Raw genomic sequence first — 25,583 nt, forward strand, 5'->3', positions numbered from 1 at the left:
AAAATCATTCATATAATACCTAAAACCGGGCAATAGCACAACTTACACGTGATACTTATTTATTCATAGTTATTTACAATAACTGAACAGACGCTTGGTAAAGGGAGTAAACTCTACGAGAAGCTAGTGCGTACATTGATGGGGGCAGTACGTTTGGGGTTAGACTGATACAGCTAAACATACTATGGTTTACATTGTATTTATAATGCTACAAGAAGAGGTTATTATGGAAGAAACAAGATGCAGATGCCAAATATCAGTCTGCACAGAAATACATACATACGTCCCTGGCAAAGCATTTCAAAAATAAAAATCATGTTGTTTGCACACGATTTTTCTCCCGTTTATACATGGGCAGATCCAGTGAAAAAAGTAGTTTTTATGCAAGAATACACGATAATGTTTACATTAAAAAAACGTTAAGGACTGAATGAATCAGGCCTCGAACCTCCTCGACAGTCTTGTGGAAGAGTTAGCTTCAAGTTAAGGTGGCCGTGGGTTCAATCTCCGACCGCGTCATAGCAAATACGTGAAAAAATGGTACCAGTAGCTCCCTTGCTTGGCGCTCAGCAGTAAAAGGTAACTGGTACCATTTTTCACGCCCATGCATTAACAGGAGAAAAATCGTGTGCAAACAAGGCAATTCACGTGCTGTTAATACATGATTTTTATTTTTGAAATGATTTGCCAGGGACGTATGTATGTATTTCTGCGCAGACTGATATTTGGCATCTGCATCTTGTTTCTTCCATAATAACCTCTTCTTGTAGCATTATAGATACAATGTAATCCATAGTATGTTTAGCTGTATCCGTTTCCAACCCCAAACGTACTGCCCCCATCAATGTACGCACTAACTTCTCTTAGAGTTTACTCCCTTTACCAAGCGTCTGTTCAGTTATTGTAAATAACTGTGAATAAATAAGTATCGCGTGTAACTTGCGCGCTTTTAGGTATTATATTAATGATTATTTGTTAGTATCAGTCGATTTGTTTTACCTGATTTTTCGCAGAATTCATATAATAAACCTCAAAAGCGAGTCACTAGCTTCGTACTCATCCGTACTCTAAATGTGTTCGTACTCAAAATAATTCGAATGTAAAGTTGTTATTCTTAAAATTATGTTCCTGTTAATCAAATTTTTAAGTTATATGCAAAATCATGTGTAACGTTTGTAATAACTAAAAATAAAAATAAGATGTTTTCAAATCACGCTTTTGGTAGTGTTGTTGTTATGTGTGCCCCTGTTATGGATATTTAAAACATGTCGACCGTTTCCAAGAACAACCGAATGGTAACTAAAAATGTACCGGAATCGTAAAGTCATCACATATGAAAACAATGCATTTAGTCGTCGTGTAATGTTTTTTATGCAAGAATAGCGACAATACACGTTTGTTCTGTGTATTAACGCCTGCAGAAGCCCTTGGGATATGTTTGTGACCTCGACCTTCGGTCTCAGTCACAAACAATCCCGTGGGCTTCTGCAGACATTAATACACACAAAAAACGTGTATTATCCCTACAATATTTCATTAGATTCTATATTTGAATAAGAAACAACGAAAATATGCGATTTTAATATGTGGTCGACTTATGATATTTCAATGATCTATATCAGTTTCTGTATCATTCGCCAGCAAATTACATTCAATAAATCTTTTTCAAGAAATACAAAATTAACTTTCATGTCTTCCCCGAACCGCATTTTACTTGGTAGATTCAACCAGAAGAAATCTTGAATGCATTTCGCTTCTTAACTAAGCGACCTATTGCATGATATCTGATACATATGGTTAAGATGCCGGACTACAATACAAAGAGTCCAGAGTTCGAATATCAGCACATCTAATAAAAAATAAGTAACATTCTTTATAAGCTTTTTAAAACTTTGTGTTAACGTCTACGTGCATTGTTTTCTACATACGATATTTATGATTTTGTGTAGATAAAATTTCAGCATTAAATTATATCATTTCAGTTGTTACAACTCGGGAAACAGAATTAAACCTTTCCATTTCACCATCAATTGTAGCTGAAAATAGTCCACAAACATTGACATGCGTGTACAGTGGTAGCCAAAGTGTTTCGAACATTGTATGGAGAATGAACACAAACACCGTCGGTGCTTTTACACTCACAGGAGGTTCATGTCAAGAGCTTTATGGACCAAATGCAACACTTTACCATCATACCTGTGATGTCAGCATTAAAACTTTCACACTAACTATTAAGCATGTAAAGAAGAATAACCTAAATGACGAGTGGGATTGTTCAGTCAGAGCACCTGTTGTTTCAATTTATTATATAAGAAGCAATATTGTTAAACCAAGAGTGATTGGTAAGTTATGAAATCTCAATTATATTTAATTATTATTCTAATATGACTAACAATGCTTTAATCATCACAACGATATTATGTTGACGTCACGTCAACGTGATATTTAGCGCCATGTACGCATCAAGAAATAGCGCTGTCAAATTTAATGAAATATGTTACTTAATAACATGTTTTAAACGAAATGTCACATTGCACAAGTGTGTTGATTAACTTACAAACATGCTGAGTTAGTTATTCGCTTTGCTGAATAATTCGCAATAATTTTCGCCCGAACTGAATTCTGCCGCAAGACGTATTACCATTTCCGGCCCTGGCGTGTATAAACAAAGACCTACTATTGGCGCCATGCTTGCTTAAAGAAACAGTTCCATCATATTTGATATAAATTTTACAATAAAGAACATATTAGAATCGAAATAATTTTGCGCCCTCGTGAAATTATTACGCCCGACGTATAACCGCCCATCGTGTATAAATAGTGATAAAGCACTGTTTTGCTATAAATTATTTCTTAAATAATGTGTTTTATGCAACCCGTTTAATTGCATAACCACAATGATGTATTTTACTGGAAGTAAGCAATTATTTACTGGACATCAGGTCTTGATTTTATGACATATAACATTAGGAATGTAAGTAGAGCCTTCTTATATAGCTGTCGACTTTGTGATTGATTTTGTACAAAGTAATTCCGTTGCTGATTAAACAGAAATCACAACTCTTATCAAAATGAAAATACTATAAAATCAGACCTTTATTTATACGCGAAAATAAATACTTCCAAAGGCGCTATAACTTAAATAGATAGCATTATATATCCCAAGTTGGCCACATACCGCTTATATTCTAACGCAGACCAATTCAAATTTTTATGATAGGGAACATTTGGTCTCATAAAAATATCTGATTTTACAGTGACTGCATGTGTTTATAACAAACCCTCGTTTTATTGTAGTTTTCATCTCATCCATAAATTTAACGCTTCCGCTGACAAGTACCCTCAGTATAAATGAGAACACGTTGCTACAATTTAGATGTGTTACATCAGGTGGATTACCAGAACCCACAGTAAAATGGTACAATGATTCGAGAACACCCAGCGCTCCCAGTGACGATATTGAAATAACATCAGCAATAAAGACATCGTATAGTAATACAAGTGATTATTTAATTAAAACAACAAGTACACTGACCTTTGTTCCATCAAAGTTTGACAACAGCATCAGCATCTACTGTACTGCATATAGTTCTTCAGATCAGACGCCATTAGTTTCTACAAGGAAACCAAAACTGGACGTCTTATGTAAGTATTATTTCCATTTATATTAAATAAATATAAAACTATAATATGTAAGACTAGTAGTTACAAGGTATTTAAATTAAAAAATATAGTCTCTTGTAGAAAAAAATGCCCAATATATTTGTAGCTTTTGCATAAGATGTAACTTTTTTAAAGTTTCTCGTATGATCGTCAAGTTAAGAACAAAGTGCTAGAGTGTCCGTTAAATTGTCAGTCTGTAACATTGTAACCAGTATCGTATAAACTTCTTAGTCTTTGTTATGTCAGTATATGTTTGGTATGTCATTTATAAGTAAGATGACTTTTCTTGCCGTATAGGGCGTCCGATATTTGTCGCTGGCTGTGAGCTCGACATAGTTGTCACAATGGCGGTTCGGTGTATGTACGTGCGTGCGTGCGTCTGTCCGAGTTTGTCCGGGTTGTAACTTATTCATGGATCAAGGAGATTCCAAAAATACTTGGCACAAATGTTTGCCTGAATGACAAGATGTGTCGCGTGCAAGAACCAGATTGGTAGCTTAAAGGTCAAGGTCAAACTTTGAGGTCGAAGGTCAAAAGTCAGTGCTGTTTTACTTGTCCGGGCTGTAATTCAGCCATGGGTTGAAGGTTTTTTTTTAAATAACTTGGCACACTTGTTTGCCTCAATGAGACAGTCTGTCAGGCGTAAGTACTTGAAAGGTCACGATCACACTTGGGAGTCAAAGGTCAAATGTTGATGCAGTTTCTCTTGTCTGGGCTGTAACTTAGCCATGGCTGAAGATGTTCTTAAACAACTTTTCAGAATTGTTTGCCGCTATCAGTTCTTTTAACAGTATCATAGATGTTGGCCCTTTAGACAGCTGGCGGGCATCAAATTTCTTAATCATCCTACTTAATGACGCAACGTCATGACTTCCGGTTTATCAAACGTGCAAAAACTACCTTAAGCGCATGCATTGCACTCATATTTCCATTAATTGGTCCATTCAGTCAAACATGTAGCTGTGTTAAGTATCAACTGCTGCAGCTTACGTATCAAGGCATCAATTAGTAATAGAAAAAAATCAACTAAACAGACAATTTACAATTTATTCTCATTCTGCACTTTTACCAGTTTGCTGATCAGAAGAGGAAATCAGTGTATAGGTGTTGCGGTCAAAACTTAATTTTATCGCAATGTAACGTGACTGAAACTGCATGTATGGAAACCAGATATGTTTGGCTAGTGTCAGACAAATATATTTAGTGTATCATTTTGTCACTTTCAATGGACCTCCATGTGACCCGTTATCGACCAAAAAGAAAAAGGGTATTAACGACTCATAAAATAATTCAGAATATAACCCCCCGCCAATAAATCTCCTCCTACAGTTTTTTTCAGGGGAACAAATGATAATAACTTTTATTCCAGATGCATGTTATTGGTGAAGCCAGATATATTTCTGGTTTGGGTTGATAAGGTAAATCTTCTTTGATAGGTGAACAAATAAGTTTGTTTATAACACTATCACTACACGTGGCAGGCAAAAGAACAACCTTGCCATGAAATCTGGAACATAGAATCTGAAACTGAAACTGGTTTATTTGCTTAAACGCCTATTTCTACATTTAAAACATATTCAATGGCGTTGTACAATACAAGTTGAAATAAAATATTAAATATAAAATATTTCAAATAAGATTTATTAAAACGAATTAAAAAAGCAATTATTAATTTAAAGTTAATGATAATACTATATTTTAAAATATTACTAACATATAATTATCACAGACAAACATTAAATTTCTATCACTGTCACTAGCATCACTGTTTTAAAACTCAGTCAAAACTTAGAATAATGCAAAGTAGTCTCTGAAGAAATGCGTTTTCAACTTTTTCTTAAAGCAGTCAATTGAAGAACTTTGTCTGATGTTCAGCGGTAAATTGTTCCACAACTTTGGCCCTATAGTACTAAAGCTTCTATCACTAAAAGTTTTTCAACAGTAAAAGAATCATAAAATAGTATTGTAAAAACTGCTAGCATATTTCTTTTATATAACAATTTGTTCAGCTAACATGCGTGGTGTTTTTCCCAATTGTTACGTATGTCTATTACCAATTTCTTACACCAGGATATGAAAAATAATTACAGACACACTATGGTACTTATTATTATTAAATCTGTATTTATAATCCTTTCCATTGGTCTAGATGTAGTCACATGATCAATGATATAAAGCCACATATCGACCTCTCCAAAAGGCAATTATTGTATAATATCACTTCATTTAAAATTATAAACTTTATACATTTTACCAGACCCACCTGTGGTAGATGATCTAAAGAACAGAAGTATTATAGAAGGAGCGTCTTTGACAATTGTTTGCCCAGTTACAGTTGGCAATCCACCAGAAACTACATTTATATGGAGGGCAGATGATGATAGAGAATGGAGAAAGCAAGATCTAGCTATTGATAATGTAACAAGGAACGACAGCATGTATTATTCGTGTGAAGTGGCAAACATATTGAAACAAACTGGACAACCAGATACAAGTACCAAGCCGGACAGTAAACGTTTTTATCTTGATGTTTTATGTAAGTATTCAGTTCGTAGCTTCTGTTTTTCCAGTGGTCAATAATACTTTTATATGTGTCAAGCAAATATGATAGCGTTTTCAACTACCCTTTACAGAACAGGTAGCCTTCGCATAATTTTTTTTTATAAAATAATATTTAAAATATAAAATGTCATAAAAATTGTATGTTTTTGTTTGTTTCCGGTCCATAGCTATAACCTTCAATAAAGGGATTTAAGAAAACCATAGGCACGTTTGTTTTATCCGCTAATAAAAAAGAAAAAAGAAAAGAAAAGCGGATTGCAAAAGCTTAGGTACACAGGTTTGATGGTTTATATTACTTTTTCCTCTGTTTAGTTTTGATCATCATTGGTGCAATTTTGTACACACTGCCCTGAAGACTTGCCTTGATATTGGCATGATTTGAGCTAAACCTTTTTATATACCATTTTCTATCATTAATCCCTTTCTCCTACTTATATTTCAATCTCGTCAATGTTGTCTTTTACTCTCCTTTCTTCTTGAATTTTTGTACTTAGCTACATTTTGCCATCCATTATATGATCACAAATTTTAATATTTATCTTAGATGGAGCAACAGTGACAGACTTCTATGTTAGCGACTACGCTGGTGAAACGTCAATTACAGTAAATGAAGGTACGACAGTGTCGTTAAACTGCGATGTCGATAGCAATCCTGGATCGATGATCACTATTCAGTTTCAAACTGAAGGACACGAGTTACTGCGTGTCGTTAATACGAAATATTTAGAGTATATACTCAGCGCTTCCACTTGCATAGATGCTGGTATTTACCTATGCTTGGCTTCTAATCAGTACAACAACAAACAGTCAGTGAAACAGCTACGTTTGTATGTTAAATGTAAGTTACAAATATTGTATTTGCTTTTAAGATTTCACCTTGTTAAGCAGGTGAACGCATGCATAACGCGTAACCAAATACCTTGAATCTATTCTTTAAATGTTATTTGATTCTGTATCTTTCACGGATAATATAAATACCTTCCAATTTGAAGTATCATCATAACAGATTTAGATTTGCACTGTTCTAAATCATATAATAAAGTAATTCCATACTCGCTCGTATTCGTTCAAACGGGTTTTCACAACTTTTAAAGTACGATGAAAGAGACATTTAATTTATGACTTATTTCGTTGAGCTTTCACTACTTGTTTTGTAACTGCTTTTGTAGATGTTTGGTAAAAAAAGTGTCATTATATTCTTTTTGGTTCTTTCGGATCATTGCATTGAATCCATGCAATTTTTTGATAATAAAATTCCGCATAAGCCGGGGCAAGTGGACGTTAAGATAGGCATAATTTAATACTCTTCTTGGACAGAGTCTTCTATTATTTTTCTTTGCTTTTAGTATATGCTTCCATATAACCTACTCATAGACTGCATTTAACTGTCAAAACAGCAGGGTTTGTTTGTCAGGTTTCCAAATTTGCAATTTAAAATATTTTACCGATGTTTGTTTTCAAACAAATGGACCTGTTTTATTTACCAAACTTGTAACAGTGTAATTCTTTTTTGGCAGTTAAGTGCCTTGTCTCTCCGCGTTCTTGTACTCGTTGTTGTTGTATTTTTTTGGCCCTTTGAGATTATGGAGCCTCTTCAAAATATCTTTGATAATAGAATTCCGCTTACACTCATACACACTCGGCTATCTGTATTCTTAATTAAGTGAATTTCAGGAATGGTAACGTGAATCCGATTGTTCCGATCAATCTGCTATTGTTTGCCTTGATCTAAACAACCTTCGGATATATTTTATTTTACAAGTTGAAAATTTAACTATGAATAAATAAAGTTTTCAAAAGTACTCCAACATGAAAGCAACAAGTGTATGAATTTATAGGATCATATTGAAGGTATCATGATTTAAATAGATAAAATAGTCGAAAAGTATTTATGAATAAAAAGGAAGATTTGATGAACAAGCATAACAAAAATTGACCAAGATTTCTACCTACAATTTGTAGAAACATTAATAGTCGATTTCAACAGATTACTGACTGTCGAATAATGTTGCAACATATATATATATATAACACTTGAAAGGTTTTTTGCTGTAACATATCAAAACAAAACCATGTATTTAATCAGGACTTAAGAATAGCATGTATTCATCAGATGTTTATTCTTGTATGTTTATTTGTCGGTTCGCATCTGGGGTCTTAATTTTTTTTACTATTTCAGGTTTGCCTCGACCGTCTCCAACCCCCCAGCTAAAGGAAAATATAAGAGTTGCTCAACATCAAGAAGCAGTAATAACTTTCACAACAGTTGCCTATCCAGAGCCCACAAAGAATGATTTCAAATGGTTCAAATGGAATAATTTGCAATGGATATCACTGATAAACAGTGTTGCATATCAGACTGACACTTTAGGCTTGCAGTCAAATCTCACAGTAAAAAATGTCGACAAAACATCGTATGGAAAGTACAAACTACTTGTGACAAATGCGATTGGAAACCATGTGTGCATATTTAATTTATTGCCTGAGGGTAATACATTAAATGTACAGATTTTAATTCATTTTTATTTTTATAAAGGAAACAGGCTAGTCTTGTTAAATGATTTTGGGAGTGTCCGTAAATGAAATATTGTATAGTAGTCCGATATTCAGAAAATTAAGACTTTACAATACAATGACTTTATAAGACCAACAAATAAAACCACGGAAAATATTATAACAAAAATCTGTAACTTTAATTCATTTATTTTACGAGGGTCATCCAATAAGTTCTGATAATGGTGTTACAGTGAACAAATTATAACAAATAGTGTCATTCCTGTACTATATTCCTTCAAAGCATTGACCCCTGCTTCGGATTACCGCATTCCATCTCTTCGGAATATCCGCGATTTCCGTTGCTAGGCAACCATCGGAGATGCTTCGCAGTTCCTTGGCCACGGCAACTTTCAAGTCTTCTAGATCATCGAAACGAACTCCCTGTAGCTGCATTTTTAATTGGGGTAACAGGTCATAGTCACATGGACTTTAGTCTGGAGAATGCGGCGGATGCGATAATATTTCCCATTTATATTCCCTAATTAGTGACGTCACCAGGCCTGATTTATGCGGCGTCGCGTTGTCATGAATCAACCCTTCTCCCGCATTTAAGAGTGCGGGTCGCTTTTTACGTATAGCTGGCCTAAATTTCTCTTGCAAAGATTTTGCACAATACGTTCCGTTAACTGTCTGTCCAAGGGGAACATAGTCTGTGGCCAATTTCTTTAGCTGGATTTAACGTCGCACCGACAAATGATAGGCCATATGGCGGCTTTCCAGCTTTTTAATGGTGGAGGAAGACCCCAGGTGCCCCTCTGTGTATTATTTCATCACGATCGGGCACCTGGGTAGAACCACTGACCTTCCGTAAGCCAGCTGGATGGCTTCCTCACATGAAGAATTCAACGCCCCGAGTGAGGCTCGAACCCACATCGATGAGGGGCAAGTGATTTGAAGTCAGCGACCTTAACCACTCGGCCACGGAGGCCCCTAATACACCAACATTATCATATGCCATAATTGCCAGCTGTTTCAGATTTCCCCGATTTCGTCGGAATTTTGCATGCCTTGGCAACCCAGGAGAGTGACATTCGGAAGATTACGATTTCAATTCAGGTTCATAGCTTCGTAACCACGTCTCATCTATTGCAACAATACGATTTAGGACCCTATCACCTTCATCTTCATACCGCTTTAAGTGTGTTACTGCAACTACTACCCTGTTCGTCATTTGGTCTCGATTCAAGTGATGAGGGACCCACCTCGCGGAAATCCGCCGCATTTTCAAATGTATCGTTAATATCGTATGAACTGATCTATGAGCAATTCTAACACCCTCTGCTAACTCCTTACATGTATAACGTCTATCTTCATTCAAAAGTTTCTTTACTTTTTCAACATGAAACTTGTCTGTAGCCTCGATCGGTCGTTCGCTGCGGGGGTCATCAGAAATGTCAAAATGTCCTTCGGCAAAACGTCTTATTCGCCTATAAAATGTATCAAATAATACTGCGAATTTACCACAAGCTTCTGATAAATTTTCATGGATTTCCTTTTCTGTTTTCCCTCTCAAAAACTCAATTTTATGTACGCACGCTATTCATCTTGACTTACCGCGGCCATGACCCTAAAGCGACGTCTAAATGACATCACAGCGTGATGACGTCATATGACACAAATGCACGTATTCGACGTCAATTAATAGCGTGATAGTTAACAGCCATACATGCCATGTTTTATTACTTTGCGATATAAGATGAAAAAGATATGGGACCATTATCAGAACTTATTGGATGACCCTCGTAAAGTATATTGACACGAAAGTGGCCATGGCTGAACAATCAAATCCGACGAGAAATGTAAAAAGAATAGTGGTTTCGTTCATATATAATATATATATAATAAGTTAGCTTACCAGCTGATACAAACACTGATTCATACCAGAAAATGCCTTGAATTACAATCAAATATGGTTAACTAAATAGTAAAGTTGACTTTGTATTTGCATCAACGACATATGATGTTTTAGAAAATATTAAGCTTCGGCATCGCTGATTATGAATTGGTTTTTAATACGATCCAGCTTCAGCAATGGTTGCTGAAATAAAAGATTGACCTTGGCCAGGTTTCGGGTTTGTCAAAAGGTTGATGTTGCTAAATTACACCTTCTTCGGATAAATTTGAACTTATCATACCTATCTATACTGTCAATAATTTATAACAATGACAACTATAGAAATATGAAAAAATCGGAGAAAGGGTAAATTTAAAGGTCCAGCAGTATTCCTCCTTTACTAGCACACAACGCACCCATAGCAGAACAAAAATGCCCATACTTCAAATGCCTTCTTTTACTTATATCGCGTATAGAATTTTAGCAAATACTCGTCATTTATAAATATTCGCCACCTAAAACAGTAAAAAATAATTAAAATAAAAAATTTAAAATTTTTAAGTTTAACCAGTGTAATATAACGCAATAGAAAGTGTCAGTTACAATCTGCTTACAACGCATTACACGTTCATTAGTGCCTGTAACGTTAGATTTGAAGCGGGGAAACGCCATGATCCCAAAGGACTAGAAAATATATTAACATATTGCATGAGTAAGACAAGATTTATATATACAGGTATATATAGATTCAGTGAAATTGCTTTTGGAACATATGAGATATGGCCCTTAATTTCTATGTATTGCTTATTATGTAGGACTATTTTTTTGCAAATTTAATGTCATTTTAAGGAACAATTTTGCTATGAGGTATTGTAGCCAAAATAAGTTCAAATACAGCTTTCTTGGAAACTATTGTACCGTATGCGTTCTGGTCAATGAGGTCAAGGTCATAATAGCTGTTACTGAAAATATAAAATTATTTCTGATCAAATACAATTGTACAAATTTCAAGTATAGGGTACTGCGTCGAAACTTGGACTTTAGAGAAAGTTTGCATGGAGGCCATTGTTTTACATGTATTTAGTGTTGCGTTGCTTAGGTCAGAGTCAAAAGTATCGTTAATAAAAGTAGAAAAGTGGTTTTCTTACGATGACTTCAGTTAGGAATGAGGGGAGCAGACCATAACTGGTAAATAGATAAGCGAATAGTTTCCATTGAGACCAATTTGTTTTGGTTCTTTTTAGGTAGATTGGCCAATATCGTTGTTACTAAATATAGAAGAAATTATTTTCGATGAGTTGCTTTCTTAAAGAATGAAATTCAGTTTCTTTTATGTGCTTTTGTACGCAAATAATGCTTTTTCAAGGGTAAAACCTTTATCCCGTTCGGCGGGGGATAGCCAGTTCACTGAATTTGATTGTTATTTTTGTCACGTTTCTACACATCTGCAAGATTATTGGCAGTATACTCTCAGCAAAGACTCACGATGACATATAATGCATAGCTGTTTTGTTTCACAAGCTAAAAGATTATTTTAAAGTTTTAATTAAGTTTACACATAATTATCTTAATTTATCTTAATTTGACTGTGGAAAAAGTTCTTACAAAAATATGACTTAGAAAGCATTGAGCACAGGAAACAGCAAGAACAACACACCACTAAGTTGGCCAACTGAAATGAAAGATATAGTAGGCAGGTTTCTTCTAATATCAATGAACCATACGATATATAATGTATAATAGTAATCGGGAAGTAATGCTGTTCAATACATGTATGTGTCTCATAAGCCATCATATCCTTTTCAGAAGGGATGACTTTAATAAAAAAAACTTTTACTTGTGTATTAAAATAGGATGTGCTAAATAGGTGGGGGCAAAGGATAAGAAAAACGCGGAGAAGAATTTGAGGGGTGAGAGGGCATAAAAAGGGAATTGGGTAAAGGAAAATGGAACCAGCAACATACAAACCAAAATGCATAACATATAAATCGAAAAGGACACAAAGCAAGTTGAAAATAGTGGCACCGCCTTAGAGCAATAAATAACTTTTATAAAAACGCGTAAGCATGCAAACTTCACACCCATTCTATTTACAACTGCTAAGATAAGGCAGTGTAAATAAAATGAAATATGATGTCTTCTAAGCCCGTTTTTACTCTGATTTAAACAACCGACCTCAAAATTAGGAGTTCGACGCTTTAAAATTAAGCATTCCTAAATGAAATTTGTTTGATTGTCTCGGTTCAAATGAATAGATCTATTACTGACAATTAGTGATTGTTACATTATTTTGACAAAAAATCATATGCTTTAGTATAAACACAAAAACAAAACTTACCTGTATTCACATTTTATTTCATAAAACAAACGTTGTATCTAAACGCTTCAATGTTCTACTAATTCTTTTAGGTAAACCCGAGGATCCCATTGGCTTTAAAACCTTACAGGAAATAGTTACCGAAACAACATTCACTGTGCAATGGAAGCCAGGTTTTGATAACGGACCTCAACAAAAATTTGTTTTAAAGTACAAAAAATCACCTGACATCGACTGGAAGAGCGTTCTTGTCTCTGATACCGGGGAGGCACAAATGATTTACACCGTCACAGGATTATCAAAGGGAACAGAATACCAGGTTGCCATTTATGCTTCAAACAAATGGGGTAATTCTTCGGAATCTGAAATACTACTCCTAAGGACAAAAGGTATTATATACTTTTACAAAATGATGTAATTTTACACTTTTAGCCAGCTTTTAGTACATTGTAACTCAAAGTTTAATATTGGGATGTCCTTTCTTTAACGTATAAAAATAACGTATCTGCAGAAGGTAAGTGATCTTTCAAATACATGACAAGTTCACTATTCTTATTAGAAATTCAAATCACTTTTACAGATCTTAACATTTAAGGCATCAACATTTTAATGCTACTTTAAAGTGTTGAATTTGAACAACATTCACACATGTCTAACATGACTGTTACTCAACTGAACATCATTTAATCTTAGTATAACTACTGACCGGACAATTAACAACTTCTTGTTGAAAATAAGTACACTGCCGAAATTGGCTTATTAATCATAGGGCGCAATGGTAATACATTTTATGAAATAACATTTTGTGATAGAAAGGTTATGTCCATATTTACCTTGAAGAGGTACATTTGTATATATGATTAGAATAGCTTCAGAATAGTAGTGTTCGGCGTTAGTCTTAATTATCTGTGCAAAAGTAAACATTTAACAGTCACGGTAACGTAAACAATTATGTTACTTATTTGTGCGGTATTCGAATAACATTAAATTGCATTGACTGAACATTATGTTCCCTCTGTTTTAGATGGACCTACTGAAAATAACTGCCATGAAGATGGCAATACTGCAATCATCGTCGGCGTTGTTCTTGGGCTCGTCATTGGTGCTCTAGCCGGTTATGCGAGTTGTGTTACCATACTGTTTAAGCGAAAACAAGAAAACCAAGGTTGTTTGCATTAATATAAATATTAAATTTATTTATGATTAATACTGACTTATATGTTCTGATATAAGTATTAAGATATTTTGATAGTTTTGCGACCTTTAAAAAGTAAAGGAGACGTCCGTGGCCGAGCAGTTTAGAATTTTCACTTGTAATCGCTTATCCATTACTGCTGGGAGTATAATACTTTGACAGCCATCCAACTGGCTTAAGGAAGGTCGATGATTTTGTCCGTGCATGAAACAATGTTCGGGGAAATTTCTGGTCTTCCGCTACCATCAAAAGCCGAAAAAGTCGTTTTTATACCTTAATTTTAGTCGGTGTGATTCCACATCTTACTATGCAAATAGACTTAATTTAGTGACATCTTAAAACAAGATGTCTTTTTTTCATTTGTATTTAAAACAAACTTCAAACCTTCCTTCAGCAACCAGCCAAGGGAACACAATATGGCTGCTTAAGGCATGTGGTCGCTTAACACAACCTGAACATAAAGTCAGTTATGCTGCCTTGTTGCTTAAGGCTAGTGACAGATTACTAAAATGGATATTAAAGTAGGTATATTTAAGACACTTATCCCAACTTCCAGTGACTATTCCCAGTGTATCTTTGATCTTGTCTTTAAATTGTTTTCAATAAATAACTTTTTACGACCATATTTTCAGGACAGCCAAGTTCAAGTCACGTGGTTCATAACGCGTAAGTTACCATAGAAGTTCTCTTATTTTTTGCATGTCAAACTTCCCTGATTCTATGTAAAAAAGATTAATAACGTGACATACTCAATTCCTGGTGGAGTTAGAACTTAGTCCATCCTTTAATTTGTTGAAACGATCATAACGGACACTGTGTGTGTCCTAGCTAGCGTGTTTCAAGAATGTGTAAATAAAAGCCACTAAACAATTTTTAAAACTTCTTGGACGACTGTCGCTTACATGACTTTCAAAACCCTATAACCACACAACTGAAATAAAAATAGTGAAATATAAACATGGCCATATCTCATTATAAACGGTCAGCAATACATGTCGAACATCCAGTTTTCAATTTTGCAATCCCCGAATTGTATGTTTTCCTGGTCCGTAAATCTGATGACAAAAATTTGTCTACGCAAAATTTCTGCAAAAAAGGCTCTGCAAATGATAGCATCAACTGCTACACGGTTTGTTACTTTAGTAACACTGTTAAATATAAAAAAAGCTCAAACATTTGTATCATTCTAGCCGTTTATTGACTATTTAAATGTTCCTAAGGTCCCCACCGAAATAACAGTTCCACGTAAAGTTAGCTCAACGAAGGCATGTATTTGCATCTGAAAGCCACTATGTCATAATGTCTTGGTCAAGGCTACTGTTCATTAGCTAAAGTTTAATATTTTCCGCAGAAACATGAATTCTATCATACCGTATAAGTACTTATTTCTGCGGGCTTGATTTTCTGCGATTTTTTTTTCAAAAATGAGATGGTATTAAATTTCTGCGTACCTTATTTCTGCGGTGTCTTTCCTCTCACGTTGATTGGATTTATTTCTGCGGTTCTGTATTCACCGGTTGTTTCATTAATTTCAAATAGACACGTATTTATTTTGTTGTTATATTGACGTTATGTTGGCTTCCGGATTGAAAATAAAAGTTGACGAATACTAATGTGACATCGTCAACATCACATAATGTTAAGTGTTAAATAAAAATGCAAGAAAAATAGTCATTTTATAAATACAGTCATGCCAAACAGACACGAAAAATGCTTGAATATATATTTTGCAAACATTTTCATCTGTGCATTGTTAATTTTTGTTAATCACGCCTTTTTCAAGTCCCATACAAATAACGGTAACTAGACATTTACGGATTAAGTCTACGTGGACTGCGGACACCTAAGGCGATAGATTTTTCAAGGGGACCGGCTCAACATAGTTTAATTATATTATGCGCGATATGAAAAAGAGTTTATAACGGCAATAGGGTTTGAGTTATTATATCATCACTATGCGGTAGGTGGTATAAAATTTGGATGTGCCTGTTTTTAGCTCGACTTTTCGAAGAAAAAGTAGAGCTATTGCACTCGCTCCGGCGTCGGCGTCGGCGTCTCCGTTGGTTAAAATTTTTGATAAAGTCAAATATCTCTGTTACTGTCAAAGCTATTGACTTGAAACTTAAAATACTTATTTACTATCAAAGTCTACACAAGGAAGAACAATCCCCATAACTCTGGTTGAATTTTTACAGAATTATGCCCATTTTTAATAATTAGCATTTTTGGTTATAGTTTTTGATAAAGTCAAATATCTCTGTTAATATCAAAGCTATTGACTTGAAACTTATAATAGTTATTTACTATCGAAGTCTACACCAGGAAAAATAACCCCCATAACTGTGATTGAATTTTGATAGAATATATTATGACCCTTTTAACTTAGAATTTTGGGTTAAATTTTTGATAAAGTCAAATATCTCTGTTACTATCAAAGCTATTGACTTGAAACTTAAAACAGTTATTTACTATCGAAGTCTACACAAGGAAGAACAATCCCCATAACTCTGATTTGAATTTTTACAAAATTATGTCCCTTTTTAATTAAGAATGTTCTGTTAAATTTTATTATAAAGTCAGATATCTCTGTTACTATCAAAGCTACTGACTTGAAACTTAAAATAATTATTTACTATCGAAGTCCACACCAGGAAAAACAATCTGTGTTACTCTGATTTGAATTTCGATAGAATTGTGCCCCTTTTTAACTTAGAATTTTTGGTTAAATTTTTTGATAAAGTCAAATATCTCTGTTACTATCAAACTATTGACTTGAAACTTAAAATACTTATTTACTATAAACGTCTGCACCTGGAGAAATAATCCCTATAACTCTGATTTGAATTTTGACAGAATTATGCCCCTTTTTAACTTAGAATTTTTGGTTAAAGTTCTTAATAAAGTCAAATATATCTGTTACTACCAAAACTATTGACCTGAAACTTAAAATACTTATTTACTATCAAAGTCTACACCGGGAGAAACAATCCCTATAAGTCTGATTTGAATTTTGACAAAATAATGCCCCCTTTTAAATTAGAATTTTTGGATAAAGTTTTTGATAAAGTCAATGTCTCTGTTACTACCAAAGCTATTGACTTTAAACTTAAAATAGTTATTTATTATCGAAGTCTACACCAGGAAAAACAATCCTCATAACTGTGATTTGAATTTTGACAGAGTTATGTCCCTTTTTAACTTAGAATTTTTGGTAAAAGTTTTTTATATTTTTTTTTTGATTTAACGTCGCACCGACACATGATAGGTCATATGGCGACTTTTCAGCTTTAATGGTGGAGGAAGACCCCAGGTGCCCCTCCGTGCATTATTTCACGAACGGGCACCTGGGTAGAACCATCGACCTTCCGTAAGCCAGCTGGATGGCTTCCTCACATGAAGAATTCAACGCCCCGAGTGAGGCTCGAACCCACATCGATGAGGGGCAAGTGATTTGAAGTCAGCACTTAACCACTCGGCCACGGAGGCCCCCAAAGTTTTCGATAAAGTCAAATATCAAAGGATGGGAGCAAAATTTAAAGAACTTTACTGTTGAAGTCCTAAGGAAAATGACAACAAAGGGAAGAAATTCTCCGAAAAACTCTAGTTCCACTAAAATTATTAACAGATACAGATGTGTCAAAATACACCTTAACTTTGCAGGTACCATCCATGTTGTACCAAAGAAAGTGGTCTCGGTTTTTACCTACGGCTATAATAAAAAAGTTACAAAATAACCTATTTCTAGTAACATAAAAGGGAAGTAATTCAATAAAAATATTGTAAGTGAACAAAAAAAAAAGAATCTGCCAAATGAAAACAAGAGCACCGCAATGCAAAGCAACATAAACACAAAACAAAGTCATGTGACCTTTAACCTCTAAGTGTGACCTTTACCTTGAAGCGAGCTATGTGCTCTCACGTCGTCTCAATGTGGTGAACATTTGTGCCAAGTTTTTTTTAAATCCTTCAAGCAGTTTAAGAGTTACACATCGCACTCGAAACAAAGTTATATGACCTTTGACCCCTAAGACGGACACACAGACGGTCAGACGAACACCAAAATACGTTCCTTCGGGCGTATAATAGCAACAAAGGAATGAGGACGCAAGATATTACGTTTTCTACAGTTTTCACAATGTTTTACCTGCTGACCTACATTTTGATCCCAGCTAACCCAGTTAAGATTTATTTTCATTTCGGACGACGACGACGATGGAATACGGATAATTGCGAACGGATAAGCTCACCTTTTCAACTTTGTCGCAGATGCGCAACTTATAATATTGAAGAGCCTTTCGGGAAAGTGTTATGACGCTAGATCAAATACTTTTTGCGATATGCATAACAAAACACCTCTATGGCGAACAGACAGACGGACAGGCAAATCCAAATCTTATCCTGTGCGGTAACATAATAAGCCAGACCTTACCATCATTATTGGAATGTTTTCCTACCACACATAAATTAAAATTATCATGTTGAGACGGTCCCCTTGAAAAATCGATCGTCTTAGGTGTTCACAGTCCACGTAGACTTAATTCGTAAATGTCTAATATGACCAACACCAGACGGATCGGTTAACAATAGACATAAAGGATACAATGGATTATGTTCGTCACATAATTTAAGAAAACTGAAACTGGCAGCTGACTTCTCAATACTGAATGAAAATCAAAACAAATTTGATGTTTTTATTTTGTTTATTCAACAGCAAAACAATAATAAAAAAGTTGTATTATATTATCGTTACGACTAAATTTTTTAAACGTGCTTCGTCGGCCTTCGGCTACATGTGGGACAAAAGCCGAAATCGCTATCAGACATTGTCTTATACTTAACCGGATTATAATGGCGGCTTGCATCATCGTATCACGGCATGTCAGGACAAACTTTTCTGCGGATTTTAAATCTGCGGTCTTGTTGTCTTCCGCAGAAAACGCAGAAATAATGTTCTCGCAGAAAAAGTACTTATACGGTATATTATTGCTTTAAAGTACAACAAAATGGACTCCCGTCTACAAGTTATCTCTTATTTGTAAATTTGACCATAGGCAAATACGCACTAACGGCAGAAAACTATGCTGTTTCCTGCTGTCGATATAATTCGAATCTATTACATGTCAATAGGGAATAACTCATGTTTGTTGATAGTATGTTAATCAAGGTGACAGCTTACAATAATTAATCTAAGATAGGACGGCCGTATGATAATATCTGCAGTTGATTTAGATTCGTCAACATCTTTATTGCAGGGGAAATACGTCGACTTATGCTAACTTAGCGTATACGCCAAACACCAGTGAAATGAAGCAGAACAGTCCCACGCTAGAGGATGCACCTATTCTGGGTGTTGCCGACTATACAACATTAGAGGAACAGTTAAGGGATAATAGGTCAACGTACAATGTGATAAATGCAGTCTCTTAGGACACGAAATACAAGTAGTAACGTTAAAAAGAGCACCTAGAAATTACTATTGCGTTTATACAGACCGGGCTGCATGAACTGTAATACCCTACAAGGCGGTCATGTAGCTTATTATGCACTATTGGTGTGTTAAATCTATGTCATTGAGCAAAGTGGTCAGTAGTTGTGTTTGTAAATATGAACATATGGCACTAACTTTGACGATAAAAATTGGCTGTGCAGAGCTGTTTATTTGTTGAAACTTTATATCATTGTTGTTTTCTTACCTTATTAAAGATACATTAGTTGTTGCTCGAGATACTACGTCTGTTAAAGCAGCATGCCTCCAGATTTGGCTAAAAATAATCTTTCTTTCAAATTGAAGTTTGGTCATAATATGAACATTAGAATATGAATTTTTGTTCCTAAAATATTTTACAAGTTCCAAATCAAGAAAAAAAGATGACCGCGTCGGGAATCGAACCCCGGACCGCCGCGGCAATAAAAACATTTTCCCGTCGTCGTAACCAATAGCGCTATAGTTTAAGTAGTGAATAATGACTTCAAAAATATAGATATTTATAATCAAGACAGTTTACCTGGAGTAAAAGCGTGAAAAACGCTTTTCGATTTTCATCGTAAAAAGTAGTAAAAACAGCAAATATTCATGTGTTTCCGTTATATACAGTTTGTCAGTAATTAAGTTTTAAAGCCTTCTTACCCGCCCGCTTAGCTCAGTAGGTAGAGCGTCGGTCTACGGATCGTGGGGTCGCGAGTTCGATCCTCGGGCGGGGCGTATGTTCTCCGTGACTATTTGATAAACGACATTGTGCCTGCAATCATTAGTCCTCCACCTCTGATTCATGTGGGGAAGTTGGCAGTTACTTGCGGAGAACAGGTTTGTACTGGTACAGAATCCAGGAACACTGGTTAGGTTAACTGCCCTCCGTTACATGACTGAAATACTGTTGAAAAACGGCGTTAAACCCAAAACAAACAAACAAACAAACAAACAAATAAAGCCTTCTTAGGAAATATAGCATTTATTTCAAGATATCTAAAAAAATATATTTTTTTTTGTTGTCGAACGATCTTGAGGCATGCCGCTTTAATACTCCAATTGCATTAATTGTAAGATACCATTTTTGAGTCGGCTAAACGCAGAAAGCGTTTGACGAGTCCTTGCTATCGCCCGATTTCTCATTCTTATTAAAAGGCCGAACAACACAGTGCATTGATGTAGTTTCATTAGATTGTCTCTAATTTCAAAGAGTTCATTGATTGGTTGAAGTTCAGTTATGTCAATCCCATTCGAAATGACCAACATACGATGTAATCTGTCAAATTTATGGAGCGTAATTGTGCAATACTCTAAAACAGCCACGTATTTTCTTCGGCGGTAACTCATTAAGCATAAACACAAATAACGATTCTGCAGAATTTGGTAATACTAGTTTGCGCATATAATAATGGTGACTAATTTTATGCCGTTATGTCACAGAATAGCAAATATAATGCAAATATAATGTTGACAAATTCAAACAAAACTGCATATTGATTTATTAGCCAAATTATCCATTTGTTACCCTGCCCGATTCAAAATGTAGTCTTTGAAATCCTTGCGCAAATAACAAATTTATTGCTGTGCATTTCATGAATTGCGCAGACTTACCAAGCTTACCAGAACATACTGCTAGTATTTTATTGAGTCGGGTACCTCTGAAAGCATTGGAATGTCTCTTATCAAAGACTTAACCACATCGGCGAAACTAAATTATGACAGCTTCATTTTAGATGACCCGAATAAGATATGTGCAGTACATTAATTCTTACGCGAGACTTCGCAGATGAATCCTAATTACATTCTGGGCACTTGTGGGCGAACACACGTGACCGGTTTATAACAACGCATTGTCCGTAATTTCTATGAATTTGCGATTAAAAATATGGACTTCGGTTTACCAGAAAAATACTACGAAGATCGGCCAGATCAAAATGATGGCGAAAATGGAAACGTCTACATATAACTTCGTTCTGAATCGTACCTTTTCTAGAATTTTGACTGGTTCGGATAATTTGCCTAAAATATAGATCGCAAAAAAATGATACCGAAACCCATTCTGCGTTTCATCATGTTAAACACATGGGTTGAATTTTGCAGTCAGTAAGCGGATAAATTATCGGGAGAAGAAGCTCTTACTGGTTTGTTTAATTACTATTGATTAAATGATTTTATTTCTTATTTTTCGAGAAATAAACAAATCGGCGAAACATTAAATTGTATTTTCCTGTAGTTTTTGAAATCGACAGTAGATCGTCTATTTTAGACTGACGAAACGAAACATTTTTTATGAAATGATTTAAATAAGAGGTAATGTCACCGTAAACTTCAATGTCAGATACTGTCAATTGCTGCTAAACTGTCTTCGTATCAACACAATTTGTAAAACATATTATTGAAACTGGTGATTTGGGCGGTATTTAGAAAAGGGTAATCGTATCCGGATATAACATTTTTGGATAAATATCGAGCTGTGTTATGAAATTTTAACATTCAAGTAATATGATAGATATTATTGTAACACAAATGATTCGAGAATTTATTTTTATAACACATACATAGAATCAATATCAGACTTATATTCTAGAGTCCTGAGGCATGACCTGAAAGTAAAAATATGAAGTGACAATCATTCATACTTTGGATATTGTAATACTAAAAAGAATCTAGGTAATATTTAGAAATTGAAACATAAAATTTTCAGTTAGAAAACGCACCAAAGGCTGTATCAAGGGTCTACATTTTCAAAATTTTCTTGTGGTGATACCCCAAACCTTACTTGCAGGTGGGGGTATCCTCCCACACCCTCCCCCCATATTGCCACTTTACAGTTTGATACATTTGCCCTTTTACCAGCAGCCATAATGCCCATTTCAAAATCTGACAGCAATTCAAGTAGGAAGGAACACCCCTCCCCACACCCACCCTGCTACCGACCACTTAAAAATGGCTCAAACATTTTTCTGCTTAGTCTGTCCACATGAATCAAAATAATTGAAAGTGTAGTGCACGGACTTGGGGACTACTGACATGGTTTTGAAGTGGTTAACAGGTCTGAAATAGAATAAATGATAGTTTTAACTAATTAAGAACTGTATTTATTAATATCGGTTATCTTTTCCGAAATTGGTAGCTAGTCCGAGTAACTTCCCTTAGTTTCGAATGCGCAAAATATCTGAACAGTTCTTTCGTCCATCCGTTACAAAATGTATGTGGCAATCCGCGCTATAGAAGTTCAATATATAAATTGTCATATTCAAATTTTATCATGTGCGAGTATACCAGCCGATAATTACCCGTTCTGGTAATGCCGGAGGCAAATGTTTACTCGAAAAATATATAGTTATAGTCATAGAGAGTATCTTAGTGTCATCTGTCAAATTGTAGTTTGTACTTTCAACTTTTTAATTTTTGCGAACCACTCTTAAATTTTAGAGGAATATATCGGGTTTAAATACTTGTATAATGTCAAACAAAGTTTTACTAGGCATCGATTGAATGTCCATTTCATTGATATTTATTGTAACAAAATCTCTGTTCAGTTGGAAAAAAAAACCCTAAAACAAACTGAAACTGGTAGAACTTGTTGAACATTTGATATTGTCTGTTCCATCTTCAGCAAGCAGGCAAATGGCTTTTTCAATCAAAATAATTGCAGATCTTTAAAGATTAAAACCTGTGACTCTTGGCGAAAATCGGCCAACGGGAAACTATAAAGAGTATTTCAGACAGCACATGTATATTCAATACTCTAAAATTTCTTTTTGTACACAACTTAGGTATATCTAGAAATAAAATATCTTTTAAAATAAAGAATTATTTGAAATAAGTTGCATGGAAGTATATTATTTTTACCCACAAAACCAGTCATTCATGTGCATCCTGTATTCATTATTCCTGTTGTTTGATATTATAACCTTGCCATTAAGACTATACTACCAGTACATCAATCATTAGCCTTCAGGGCTTTGATTTAAGTTCCTTTATGTATTGTTAGATAAGAAAGTGTGTTCTTTAAAAAGACCATATGTATTAAGTGACCATTATTTTCCATTCCCTTAGGTGGACACTCAATTCAAGTTGTATCATATTTAATGCCCATCTTTCATTTAAACATAGGTAGTCTTGACCATATATTGTTTAGAAAATGATTGAAAGAAAATGATTGAAGGACTAAATTGGAAACATAGGCAGCTTCTTGATCAGAATTCTGCTTGCAACCCCGTTGATAACAACATGTAACTAGTATATGAGGTAAACTTCTTCTGTGACATTACTTTTTAATATGGCTGGTTTAACTTTGGACATATTATTAGATTTCAAAAACGTATCTTGGGCTAAACGCTTGATAATTCAGGACAGTTTAAAGAATATGAAGCTAGACGAAAGGCATTTGTGATTTCTCGCCATTTGTCAGACTATCGGGGCAATTCAGTGGGTTATCCTTGTGAGTACTGGAGGTCAGTTCCATGCTACTGGGAAATTTGAATTCTTGACAAATAAAGTATACCTTTCTTTCTGGAAATAGTTCTGATAATGACTATATGAACTTGAAATTTTCAGTTTATGTAGCCAAAACATCGAACAAACTTACGTAACGTTACTACGCTAAATTGAAGCTAAATGTATGAAGTAAATCTTCAAGTGATTTCAATTATGTTTAATCAATGATTGCAAAAGTAAGACAGCTCCATATAACGTTTCTACTTCTTTGCATTCATTCCGGCCATTAACAATAACATTGATCCAATATTTTAATACTGAAATACTTAAATATGCATAAAACATAACATAATATAACTTGTCTAGGACAGCGTGTTGCAAATCAATAAAATCTGTTAAAAGATCCTTTGTAAGCAAAGAATGCAACCAAGAAGAATAATAGCTTGACCAAAATTGAAAGTATTATTAGATCATATGAGATGGTTTAATAAAGTGTTATTTATTTATGTTTACTGTTACGTCAGTAGTCAGCTCTTAAATAAAACACGTCATTATTTTGTAAGCACATGTTTTTGTTGTGTTGTTGATAGTAGTTATTTTGTTTGATCTAAGGATTTGCGTACACATGCATATAGAAATGTTTTTATACCATCAACTATAACTGACGTTTTGGCAGGAAAGATGAAAAAGTTACTGAGCGATAATCAAATTGGATAAGTAAACAATGAAATAAACTATACTTTGACGAAGTGAAAAAGTGGAAGGCGTAACTATTTCTTCCTTTGCAATATCTCCAACAGAGCAGAAAATACTGATAATGAATGGATATTATTAATTAATTTACCGTACACCCACCGGCAGCAAATGCATATAACAAAAGAAAGCGTATAATTTAAAGTCCAATACATGACATGTATTTTGAAGCTAAATAAGCACATGCAAGTACAGAAATTTCATAAAAATAGTTTAAGTATTTTGACAGCTTAAGAATAGTTGGGTAACAGTGTATTCCTAATTCCCCATTTAAAAATGCGACATTTAAATCCATTTTGAAAGTTGATAAATTAAGCTGTTTCTTTTAAATTCCATAATTTAAGTGAACAATAGCTTTATGCTAGCTTACATTTGTAACTCTTTAAAATTATTCGTTACACACGAAAAAAGGACAATATGCATGGTTTGTGAAATATACAATTACTCTTGTAAAATTATACGAGTATAAGTAGAAAAAATAATGGCATGTGTTCAGTGCCTTTGCAGAACACAAAAAAGCCTGTATTGTGTCATTTTTCATGTTTTTGTCGTCTGAAGAATGTCGTAGGCAACATTCTGTTCCTTAAATGTATCATCTAAAGCTGTATACTGTGAATCTGTAGCATCACTTCTTCTTGGTTTTGGTTCTTTTGTGTCTTCGATGAAAACTTCGTTTGCATACGTCTGTTCTTTTCTTCTGAATAAGAATGTTGATAATTGTCAAGTGGCGGTTAGACCGTCAATATTTGTGCCACAATACACTATATTCTAAGACAACTACGCTCAGTTACAT

The 25,583-nt window shown here is 34.6% G+C and overlaps 2 protein-coding genes across 9 annotated transcripts in view; one reads left to right on the forward strand and one right to left on the reverse strand.

Annotated features, from left to right (window-relative positions):
• The first annotated feature begins 1,982 nt into the window (after positions 1-1,982).
• On the forward strand, positions 1,983-19,845 carry LOC123561230 (nephrin-like). 8 transcript variants are annotated; one of them, XM_053516513.1, is made up of 9 exons: positions 1,984-2,342; positions 3,298-3,645; positions 5,921-6,172; positions 6,770-6,838; positions 8,405-8,713; positions 13,025-13,321; positions 13,957-14,097; positions 14,760-14,793; positions 19,380-19,845. In XM_053516513.1, the coding sequence occupies exons 1-9, from the start codon at positions 2,108-2,110 to the stop codon at positions 19,552-19,554; spliced, it is 1,860 nt and encodes a 619-aa protein (XP_053372488.1). In that variant the 5' UTR covers positions 1,984-2,107; the 3' UTR covers positions 19,555-19,845. The 8 variants fall into 8 exon arrangements, with proteins under 8 accessions (XP_053372492.1, XP_053372488.1, XP_053372491.1 ...); XM_053516512.1 differs by having other exon boundaries at positions 1,986-2,342; positions 5,921-6,199; XM_053516511.1 differs by having other exon boundaries at positions 1,988-2,342; positions 6,770-7,063.
• Positions 19,846-22,119: 2,274 nt separating this feature from the next.
• The window catches only part of LOC123561231 (carcinoembryonic antigen-related cell adhesion molecule 2-like), a 43,941-nt gene continuing 40,477 nt past the window's right edge, over positions 22,120-25,583 (reverse strand). The window contains exon 9 of the mRNA XM_053516518.1: positions 22,120-25,487. Coding sequence (XP_053372493.1) covers positions 25,328-25,487 — 160 coding nt within the window. The 3' untranslated portion in view covers positions 22,120-25,327. The remainder of the gene's footprint in view (positions 25,488-25,583) is intronic.

Source organism: Mercenaria mercenaria, chromosome 10 (genome assembly GCF_021730395.1).
Source record: "Mercenaria mercenaria strain notata chromosome 10, MADL_Memer_1, whole genome shotgun sequence".
NCBI classification, from domain to species: Eukaryota; Metazoa; Mollusca; class Bivalvia; order Venerida; family Veneridae; genus Mercenaria; species Mercenaria mercenaria.

Bases quoted from the DNA above. Each gene is read 5' to 3' on its own strand.
- LOC123561230 (XM_053516510.1), top strand. From the start codon at position 2,108: ATGAACACAAACACCGTCGGTGCTTTTACACTCACAGGAGGTTCATGT. The intron at 2,343-3,297 runs GTAAGTTATGAA...GTTTTATTGTAG, and splicing joins TGTTAAACCAAGAGTGATTG to TTTTCATCTCATCCATAAAT. The intron at 8,714-13,024 runs GTAATACATTAA...TAATTCTTTTAG, and splicing joins ATTTAATTTATTGCCTGAGG to GTAAACCCGAGGATCCCATT.